General features: G+C 32.8%; 1 protein-coding gene across 2 annotated transcripts in view; it reads right to left on the minus strand.

The window, feature by feature from the left end:
- The window catches only part of LOC142222079 (uncharacterized), a 60,298-nt gene extending 49,318 nt beyond the window's left edge, over positions 1-10,980 (minus strand). The window contains exons 1-2 of one of the 2 annotated variants that reach the window (XM_075292026.1): positions 10,888-10,980; positions 10,007-10,150 (exon numbers count right to left, since the gene is read on the minus strand). In XM_075292026.1, the coding sequence (XP_075148141.1) occupies positions 10,007-10,064 (58 nt within the window). In that variant the 5' untranslated portion in view covers positions 10,065-10,150; positions 10,888-10,980. The remainder of the gene's footprint in view (positions 1-10,006; positions 10,151-10,887) is intronic. The other variant, XM_075292027.1, reaches the window with a different exon arrangement.
- Positions 10,981-11,886: the final 906 nt, after the last annotated feature.

Here is an 11,886-nt window from a genome sequence, read left to right on the forward strand (position 1 = left end):
CTTATTTATAAGAAAATCATGAACTTCTCTAGATGAAAAAAATCTTTGGCGCCAAATCATGGTCATTCTTACTATGGGTTAGTTCATTTTTCGTAAACAATAGTAAACTTTTTTTTCGGTGTGCGCCCTTCGTATGGCGTGGAATAAACAGAACCTAAGTTTTCTTTGTTAGATTTTGGTGATTCGCTATGTTTCTTTTTATACCCTGCGCCACACTGTGGAACAGGGTATTATAAGTTAGTACATATGGTTGCAACACCCAGAAGGAGACGAGATAGACACATGGTGTCTTTGGCAAAAATGCTCAGGGTGGGCTCCTGAGTCGATATAGCCATGTCCGTCTGTCCGTGAACACATTTTTGTAATAGAACCCTATTGATTTTGGAAGAAATCGGTTCAGATTTAGATATAGCTCCCTTATATATATTTCGCCCGATATGGACTTATATGGCCCCATAAGCCAGAGTTTTACCCTAGCCATGTCCGTCTGTCCGTCCGTCCGTCTGTCTGTGAACACATTTTTGTGATCAAAGTCTAGGTCGCAGTTTTAGTCCAATCGACTTCAAATTTGGCACAAGTATATGTTTGGAATAAAACCCTATTGATTTTGGAAGAAATTGGTTCAGATTTACATATAGCTCCCATATATATATTTCGCCCGATACAGACTTATATGGCCCCAGAAGCCAGAGTTTTACTCTAATTTGCCGATTTAATTGAAATTTTGCACACACTGAAAAAAAGCATGCACGGTTCCAAAGATTTTGTCCTTATTTTAAAAATTTTGGTATTGATTCCGAGCCAAAGAAGCGCAGAATACAAGTAAGGATACTTTTAAGACACAATTCTCTTTTAAATTTGGGCTTTGTGTACTTGCTTCTAGGAAGCAAATTTAAATTTTGCGCTTTTTCAGTTTTGTTTCTTCAAATGCTATCAAAGTCCTTTAAAAACGAGTTAACGACAACTGTATTTTCCAAATTAAGACTCGAGATCCAGAGAAATTATGCTATGTTTCAAGTAAAACACATCTTTAAAATAAAGTGTTGAAAAACATGTCCTATTTTTGAACGATTTTTTGCTTTGTAGTCAAGATGCAAAAAACCAACAAATTTAAAGACAATTTCATTAAATTTAAAGAATTTTTCTGAATTACTAAAGTCAAGTTGACCTTAGCCAACACATTTTTTCTTTCATGTTATGATACCCATTTTTAAGTGAAATCACTTAATTATAATTATAACTGACTTCATTGAAAAGTTTATCGACTTTTGGACAAGGAAAAAAACTTTATATTAGAGAAATGCGTCTTCTATGCTAGGCAAAATTTGCATTCGTATTTTAAAGACATGAAATCTTTAACCTCACGACAATATTTTTTTCAGTGTGGGAGGAGATTTTTGGGAGTACTGTCAAAAATTGTGCCGTTGGAACAACTTCCAAATTTTGTGTGTATAAGCTCGGATCCAGAACATGTATACATTTTTGTGATCGACATTGGCCCCAAAATCTTAATGAAATAAGACCCCAAAAATTATATGGAAAACAACAACACCAAATTGTTATGCTTATTGGAAAATAACTTAATTTTAATATTGAGGCTGGTTGCACAATGAAAATAAACCCCAATATTTCAAGCGAAATTTCTTTTTTGGGATTGTGCTTCGTTTTCATATGTGCCTATTTTGCATGCTTGGATTTGACAATGGTGGCAACTATGCACTCTTTTGTTGTTGCGAAAGCAGTATACCTCACCGGATTTGAGTTTTGTTTGAGTGGCCCGCCTTCGGTTGGGGTTTTAAAACTTTCTCCTATATACAGGATCCAACCCCCATGTTCTGGTTTACGAATTCGCAAAACGCAAAATTTTCCTTAACCTCTATTTTCCGAACTAGAAAGATATCTAACACGAAATTTCAACACACTATTCTTATGGATAAGGAAATTTATTGGAAGAATTTTTTTGGCAAAATATGGAATGGTTCAGAAGTTATTGACAATCCAAAATTTTGCGTTTTGCGAATTAATAAACCAGAACATAGGGGCAAAGTAGACTAACGCGATTTTTTTTTCTTAAAACTTCATATTTTCACCGTGTGAAAATGTACCATAATGTTCACACGATCATTTAAATCAAAGAGAGTATGAGCCCAAATTTTATTTTGAGGTCGATATTCATGCCTTAGTTAGATTTTGTTGGGGCTCATATTCATTATAAAACGTCGGATCACATTTGTGGCCTTGTCTCACACGCAAAAAAATAATTCTTTCCTCCCAAACGAAATTTTAGACAAACAAAGTTCGTTTCTCATTTGCTTTTCGCTGTAAGGAAGTGTATTTGGAAGAAAAGTATATACTTTTAACGTTTATTCTTTTCCAGGATGTAAAAACAATTTCATAAAGACTAGCTCAAAAAAACATTATTTTCTTGCTAATTGCATTGTCCCTCACATCTTTCTCACATCCACGAGGATTTTTAGTTCTTAACACCTTTTCCTGTAATACCAACAATGTAGAAGAAATTATACGATTTTATAAATTTTTAAAATTTTTTTTACCTTTCGCCTGGACGGAGAATCGAACCGCGGACCATGCACATTGTAAGCCAACACACTAACCACTGAGCTATGTACCTGTTATGGTCATCAATAGATAAATATCCATATAAGTTATATTTATATAGCATAGCTTGCGGCGCCCACGAACCGAATAAACAAAGTTTATTTAACAGAAACAAACATTTAGTTTGGCACCGTGGAGCAGTGGTAGCTACGTCCGACTCTCATGCCAAGGGTCGTGGGTTCGATCCCTGCTTCGGCCAAGTTTTTTTTTTTGCTTTTGTTTTTTTACATATATTCCAGATATATTCGGAAGATTCCGAAAAAATGTTCAACATTACATTGTACTATATTAAATTTTGAAGTGTAAAATTTGTCTTATTAAAGACCTAAAGTCAGAAAAGAACAGTGTTTGATATAAACGAAATGGACTGTGTTATTTCAAAAATAACTTTTTTTATTGAAAAAATAAAAATTATGTAACAAACAAATTTTTTTGGTGATAAAAGTTTAACATTTTCGAAGCAATTCAAAAAACTCTAACAAAAGAAAAACGTTTTCGGTACACGTTTTCCAAACGTTTTTTTTCTTTGCGTGCATTTGGGTTTTGGGGCTCATTTTCCTGGGGCCCATTTTAATACGGCCGGCGAAATGTATTTATTAAAAAAGAATAATTATATTATCTAAAGGCAAAAGGAAACATCATTTGTTTAGAAGAAAATAAAACAATTCTTTAGCTCTATCTTTACAAAATCAAGAACAACTTTTTAAATGTCTGTTTTCCAAATATTTTACAATTTTGAGTTTATTGGTAAAATCTTTAAGCTAACTTTAAATCGGAGATGGAAAAGCCTGTACCCAGGACATCAAAATCCTCGTAGTGCTGCCGAATTGATATTAAGAAATAGGCGATTCCGGCGTGTTACACTATGCAAGGAATTAGTTATAAAATTTTGAGTATTTTATTGTTAGGTTAGATTAGGTTAGGAGGCAGCCCGATGTATCAGGCTCACGTAGACTATTCAGTCCATTGTGATAGCACATTGGTGAACTTCTCTCTTATCACTGAGGGCTGCCCGATTCAATGCTTAGCTCAATGACAAGGGACCTCCTTTTTATAGCCGAGTCCGAACGGCGTCCCACATTGCAGTGAAACCACTTTGAGAAGCTTTGAAACCCTCAGAAATGTCAACAGCATTACTGAGGTGGGATAATCCACCGCTGAAAACTTTTTTGGTGTTCGATCGAAGCAGGAATCGAACCCACGACCTTGTGTATGCAGGGCGGGCATGCTAACCATTGCACCACGGTTGATTTCACATACACTGAAAGCATAGTTTTCTTTTGGAAGGAACGAAATTAAAAAAAACGTATTCTTTTCATTAAAGCAAATAAAACAGATTGGAGACAACCGTTGCATTGTTTATCCTAAATTCGGAAAATATTTTACATCGTTTGTCTAAAAACGCCGGATTACATTAAAATATCTATGAGGAAATAAATAACTAGAATAGAGCCTAACTTTTTTTCCTAAGACATACCTGCAATTCCCTATATCCAATTATTTCCTTCACTCGAATAAATGAAATTAATAAATGAATTATCGAACGAATAAATGAATTATCGATAATTGTCATAATTTGACAGCACTTTTAAACCACGGTTCTAATTGGTAAAAAAATTACTTCAACTATCTGCTATTTTTTGACTCATAAGTGATTCTTAAGAAAATATAATTGTCGATGTCATTTTCTTCAAGATGTTTCGTTTCCTATACATGGTCTAATGTATTTGGTTTGGTGGTATCATTAAATTCAAATCGGCGTTGGTGGTTAAGTAGCAGTATTATCATTGGTAGACAGACATAGGCTGAAGGCCTTTTTACAAATCTTCAAATCTATCATTGCGGCAGTACTTATCAGAGATTTTTTCGCTTGGAATGCAGTCAGATTGTTGTGGCGGAGTTTCATCAGCCACTTTTTTTTTAACGGACGGATGAATGAATGAAATAATTATAGCTGTTATTGCTGAAAAAACAAACACCCATTGATGGCTATAACAGTGTTGAAGAGCTAATGTATGAGAAAATTTTAAAAGAATACTTAATCAAATTATTTTGCAATTATCTGCACATCGTCTTCGAGTTAAGATTCATATGAATAAAGTAACAGGTGTTAAAATGTTAACGATAATCTAGGGATTTGCGAATAGCATTGAATTCTTATAGCTTGAGGCAATGGTAATAAAACGATGAGGATGGGAATGGCTTAGCAAAAGATCGTTCATATATGAAGAATTTATTAATAAGAGATGAATTTATCTTAAGAGATGAATGATAATGACAAAACAATGATCCTTTGGACAAATTATATTTAATATATCAAGATTTTGTTTTTTCCACATTATAAAATATTCGAACTTCCGGTATTTGTCTATATTAATTTTAAGAAGGGGATTTTACCAGAATATCCTAAAAATATGTTTCATTTTGCAGAGTTCACGCTGAGAAGAAACATGGTTGTCACGATCATATTCTAAGAGCAAGATAATATGATTGGGGTTTTTTGGTGACCATGAAGAAAATAGAAAAAAATTGAGGACATACGAGGAGAAGCTATTAGGGCCAACATCGCATACATCTATGTGTTGTCTATAATGATCACATATAAGATTCGGCTGGGCCGAATTTTATATGCCGTCATAGCGAGCTACTTGTATAGAGTTTCATGGGGAGAGAGATACTCTCTCAAGTAGATCGATTCATATGGTACGCTTCCCGAAGATAGGCTAGGTTAGGTGGCAGCCCGATGTATCAGGCTCACTTAGACTATTCAGTCCATTGTGTTACCACGTTGATGAACTTCTCTCTTACCACTGAATGCTGCACGATTCCATCTTAAGCTCAATGACAAGGGACCTCCTTTTTATAGTGAGTCCGAACGGCGTTTCACATTGCAGTGAAACCACTTAGAGAAGCTTTGAAACCCTCAGAATTGTCACCAGCATTACTGAGGTGGGATAATCCACCGCTGTAAAACTTTTTGGTGTTCGGTAGAAGCAGGAATCGAACCCACGACTTTGTGTATGCAAGGCGGGCATGCTAACCAGTGCACCACTGTGGCCCGAAGATAATGTTTCTACATGGAGGCTACATCACATTTTTATTTGAGTTTTAGATAAATCTTAAACATCTCGTCTAAGCGTGCCAGAAAATCATATTATTTGCAAGCAAAATTCTATAAAATTTTACCCGCACTACTCGATTGAGCACGAGAAGTAAAACCGGGAATTTTTCCTTCCTTCGATACCCTAAAAATTCGACACAGCTCTTTTTAGACCTCTAGATTTCTTATTTCAGAAAACTTGTATAAAAATTGAATTCAAATTGAGAGATCAGTTAATATAGGGGATATATCAAAATATGCTCCGATATATACTAAATCTTTTACAGCTCTTTACACGCACAGAAAAAACATGTTTGGACATAGTTGCCGCATCCATTTAATGCTTATCTAGAATAGGTAATTTTCGAGAAAACCATGTATTTTGTCTTTGTAAAAATAATTTTCGAGCGGAGAAAAATATATGTTGGCAATAAGCATTTAAATGGTTCTCAAATGCCGCAAACATGTTCTATTATTTAAATGATATAATTTGAGACCATTACATGGTCGGGAAAATCATGTACATGACCATTCAATTTTTTTACTGTTTTGCAGAGAAAAAAGTATTTTTATAGGTTACGTATAGACATATCTAGAACCATTACATGACCCTAAAGACCATGTACATTGTTTTGGTGACCATTTAATTTTTCAATTTTTTTTCAGCGGAATGAATTTTATAAAAGCATTGAGCAGGTACACACGATTTTCATTTTGCGCGTCAGTCGTGTGTTGATTGTTTCTTGGAATGGACGGAGAATACAGAATTACTGTGTGTTTGTGTTAATCTATAGAAGTGGCACGTGGTTTTATATGAACACAAAAAAGGAAAGTGTACTTGAAAAAATGTACCTGTTTTTTGGTCTGCATTTTGATATACGGTATACTTTTTTTTGCAGTTACATGATGTCTGTTAACTGGAACAAAAACATTTTTGACGAATACCATAACATTTTAGATCATGACCATTGTCTTTTAATGGAAACAAAATTATTTTTATCAATATAATAACATTTTAGTCGAGAAAAAAATTTTTTTCTTAGAACCATGTTCACTGAGCCAACATGGTTGCAGGTGAAAATGTTACATGGTCGCCGCAAAAATAGCTCCTATCATATTATTTTGTTCTTCAAATATGATTGTGACAATCATGTTTCTTCTCTGCGTGTACGAACCTAAAATGCCTCTTGGTTTCAAATTTCAAGTAATTTAGATAAAAATTGCGGTTTCCATGTCCTCATGAAATATCAAAACATGTCCTCATGAAATACCAAATTCGGGACGGCTCCTTATGAACCTAAAATTTCTCTATATTTCAAATTTCAACCAAATAGAATGAAAATTACCATGTCCATACCCTCAAGAAGTTAAATTGGGATTTCGGTCTACATGGGGGCTATATATAAAACACGGGCCGATATATACCAACACATCTCTTCATGATCCTAAAATACCTTTTAATTTCCCTTTCATGAAAAACGGATGCAAAATGTGGCATACATGCTCTCAAGAAGTCAAACCGGGAGATCGGTCTATAAGGAGGCTGTATCAAAACATGGACCCATATATACCAAATCTAGTACAGCTCTTGACGAACCTAATATACTTGTAGATTTAAAATTTCAAGCAAATATGATGAATATTGCTGCTTCTATGCACTCAACAATTCAAACTGCGGGATCGGTCTACATGTGATCTAATCAAAACACAGATTTTCATGGACCTAAAATACCTCTACCACGAGCATGAAAATCGTATGAAAATTTCCTCATTTTCTCAAGAAATCAAATCAGGAGATCGGTCTATATGGGGGCTATACCTTCGAGTTTCGGTAAAATTTCGGCTTGTTAGCTTCATCATTAAAACTTGTAGCGTGACTACAACAGACAGCCAGAGAGACATACTATCGTCGTTAGATCGTTTTAGAATTTCCGCCTGATCACGAATATATATACACTGAAAAAAATATTTACGTAATATTAAAGATTACGCAACCTAATTTTGAGGATGTGCAATTTTCAAAATATTAAGGACTTTAAAATAATGAAATTTTAATTAAAATAAAATTTATAATTTTTTTTTTCAAAAATGTTTTCGTTAAATTTAGGACACAAATTTTGTAAATTTGCATCCCTCCGATAAAGTCGCATGTCTTTGAACTAAGGCAAGTAAAGTAAAAAAACACATTTTTGAATTAAAGAAGTCGCCCTTAAATTATCTGAAACATTGAATCTTTACATATTATTACAATTTTAATACGAACTAATTGGACATGAAGATTAAGGAATTGATATTGTTAAGCTATTGAAAAGATAAAAACGCTTCGAATATAGGCTAAGACTTATTTTGAGGATTTAGTATCTCTCGTTTAAAGTTTTTTTTTTTTGGAATTAAAAAAACATTTTGAACTTTAAGGTATCCGTTAAAATTTGGATTTTTAAACTGGCATTTGTTTGTACGTGAATAGCTTTATTAATATACCGGAAAAATAGAATGAATATTCGATAAATGTGATTTGAATCCTACACTGAAAAAACAGTGAACCCATCAGGAAGAAAACTTTTGGTTAATTTTAGAAAATTTTAAATATTTTTAGAAATTTTTAACTAAACAGTATTACAAACGCTAGCACCACGCCGATATCACAAAAATAAATAAATATTTTTCGACAAATTCAAGAAAATTTATTAGACATAAATAATTTGTTTCACTTGTTAATGAAAATTTTGTAGTTTGAAGGAAAAAAATGGAGTTCAAAATTGCAAGAATGTCTTTAGTGACATACGAAGTTCAAATTTAAAAAAAATAATGAACTATTTTGTGAGAAATACGAATTTAGAAAATCTTTATGCTTAATTTGTGTATAATTTTTCCCTTTTTTTAATTCACTTAACTAACATACGCAAAAAATTATTAGAGTAAAGGATTTTTTCTAAACACAGAAAATCTATGGCTTTAGTGAAATAGAAAGTTCACTTTTTTTGAGTGTAACTTTAATTTTATTAATCCTAAATTTAAGGCCAAATACGTCGCTAAAAATGTCTTTATTTTAAAGAAGCCGCGTCTTTGACTAGGAATCAATACCAAAAACCTCAAGGGAAGGTCAAAATCTTTGGATCCAAGTAAACTTTTTTTGAGTGTAGTTTATATAGACATATTTCTTTACCTAGACAAAAATCGACCACAAATTGTTCGCCCTACTCGGTTCACAGAAAAAAAATTTACGAAAATTGTTCCAATTAAAATCATAATTGAGTTAAAAAAATATTCAATTAAAAATTTAATTGATTCAACAAATTTTTTAATTGAAATAAAAATCAATCACACAAATTAATAGTATCAATTAAGTTTTTAATTGGATCAATTAATTTTTAATTGACTGTCAATTAATTTTTTAATTGATACTATCATTTCTGTGATTGAAGACATTTCAATTAAAAAATTAATTGGATCAATTAATTTCGTGATTGAATCAGAAAAATATTTTTTTGTGTTATGAACCTATATCAAATTCTACGTTAATAAGAATAAAAAAATCGCTTCTGTAATATATACATTTTGATGCAAGCATATATACTTTCAGGATTGGTCCAAACAAGATATTGTTTGTATTGTTCAAACATATTATGTTTCACCTTAGGGATACACTGGAGGAAAAAAATTTAATGAAATTTTCTTTGTGTTTCTAAATTAATAATTTGCATCCAAACATAATATGTTCTAACATATTAACATATATGTCACAAACATGTTATGCTAGTTTATGAACATTATATGCTTGCACTTAAAAACAATGTGTTAAAAAATTTTAATTCCAACCATATAATTTTTATAACCAAACATATGAAACAACAATGAGTACAAACGGGCTGTACTCATTGATAATAAAGAATTTCACCAGTTGTGTTCAAATTTTTTTCCAACTTGCGGAATATTAGTGAGGAAATAAAATTGTTTAGGAAATAGATCGGGGTATACGAGTATATGAGAACTTAAGCTATCTTCAGACAACAAACTAATTTTTGCAAATCTCAGGACTATTGCTTCATTATTAAAGGCCGACACGTAACGCTTACAACATCCAGGCAGAATTTCACCCTTATCATATAAATATACGTTGTATTTGGTTGGAAGTAGCCATTGCGATTAGCAAAAGAATTGCAAACTACTTGTACCTCTATTGACTTGTAGATTTTCTGATACAGTTTTTCATTTTTGGTGTAGGGCATAACATAGTCGTCTTAACTATTGCTTTACTGGCTTTTATTTTTATTTTATTTAACTTACCACATATAAAAGTGCACATGTATAAATTAATCCGTAACATATTGCACTTGAAAATCATGTTAATCCAAGTTATGAAGATGGTTATCCAAAGAATAAAACGTTTTCCAAAAATTAAGGTTGTTTTATTTAATTTTTCTCAAATCACTGGAAAATAGAAAAATACACAATTAAGCACTTCCTTTCTGCAGCACAGAAACACAAATGGAGGGCAAACAATCAAACGCCTTCTTCGTTTTTTTCAATTTCATAAGCGGAAAAGTTGAAGGCGTCAAATATTTTTCGCATTTATGCAATCAGTTGTTTTTGTTTTTTGTTTTTATTTTTTTGAGTTTTCCTTTGTCACAATCATTTTTTCAAAAACATTTCAATCACTTTTTTTAGGTTTTTTGAAGATGGCTTTGCTTTGAATATCTTTTTTATTGCAGAATAATTAAACTATTTTTTTAGTATTGTTGTTGTTATGGTTTAGGGTTTACTCAAAAGGAAAATTGTAAAATGAACGTTTTTTCCTCCATACGCATTCACTCATGTGGAAATCGAATTTATTATTGTTGTAGTTGTTGTTTATTCAAATTTAAACATTTTTTCGGTGATTAAAAACACTCAACAGTAACATCAGAGCAACAAAGATCTTTAATCACATACGACTGTGAATGAATGATGAAACAATACCACACAGATTGATAGTAAGTCGGTTGCTGGGTCTTCAGTTCATCCATCACCGGTCCATATGTTTTAGAATGAAAATCGTTTAGCGAAAAATTTGGGCGTTTTACTTAATAGTTTTTTAAGTTCATTACATAAAAGAGCGAATCATGATTTTCCAAAACGCAATATCCAAGTTCCTCAAAAGTTTGAAAAAAACCCATCAAATTATTTACCCGCGTTGCAAGACGCACCAAAAATATGAAGCGCGAGAAACGACCTAATAGCTAACGTTTTCAAATCGAAATAAACTTTTGAAATCAAAAGGAAACCACTAAAGCCCATCGTCATCATCATCATCCTCAGCTACAGAAGCCGTGGCAGCAACAATTGCTGCTAACTGTCGGCCAACCTCTGCCATAAGAGTAACAGCAACATCTAGTATGAATTACAAGATCTCGTCTTCTTCTTTAGTAACGACACCGGTTCCCCATCGTAGTCACCACCAACAACTCTATAGAAGTTAGCAAGCGGCTGCTGCTGCCGCATATCCACTAGATAGCCAGACTCCATACAACAGAGTCAAACCTAAAGTTCGCCATTGTCGCTAGCATCGTTTCTGCGTATTCAGTGTTGTTGAAGATCTTCTTCTAATGGAAGAGAATCTAGAGGCAGCATAGTTTATAAGCGTCACCTTATAAACACTGTATCATTGCAATGTGTTCGAAGACATATGCAACGTCGTTTGATCTTTATTGCTGATGTTGTGCGCATGTGCGACAGACATTATGAGCTATTTTTTTTTTTTCTTTGTACCTTATTGTTTCTGTTTTGTTGCCTTGATGATTATCTCTCAATTTCTTACACAAAAATCTTACTAAGTCATTTCGTTTGAGATGACTTCTTGGGTGATTTAGTATGGTGAATATAAATCTTCTAGTTTCTCGCATGGTGACTATCCAATGAAATGTTCTGGAAGATACTACACTTAAAAAATGTTTGCATGTTGAATGGCAAAAAAAGAAACAAAACATGCCGATCTTGTGATATCTGAGAATACTACGCTTTGTATTAAAATGAGAAACAAATATAAAGGTTGAGTTACATACCATGCGTTAATGCGTCTGTTGATTGAAGAGTTGAATTTTCTTTTTGAAAGCAATAGTTTTGTTAGAGTGCTTCAAACTGAAAAAAATCAACCCTTCCATCAACGCACGGATTAACGCATGATATGT

Source organism: Haematobia irritans, chromosome 1 (assembly GCF_050003625.1).
Source record: "Haematobia irritans isolate KBUSLIRL chromosome 1, ASM5000362v1, whole genome shotgun sequence".
Taxonomy (NCBI): Eukaryota; Metazoa; Arthropoda; class Insecta; order Diptera; family Muscidae; genus Haematobia; species Haematobia irritans.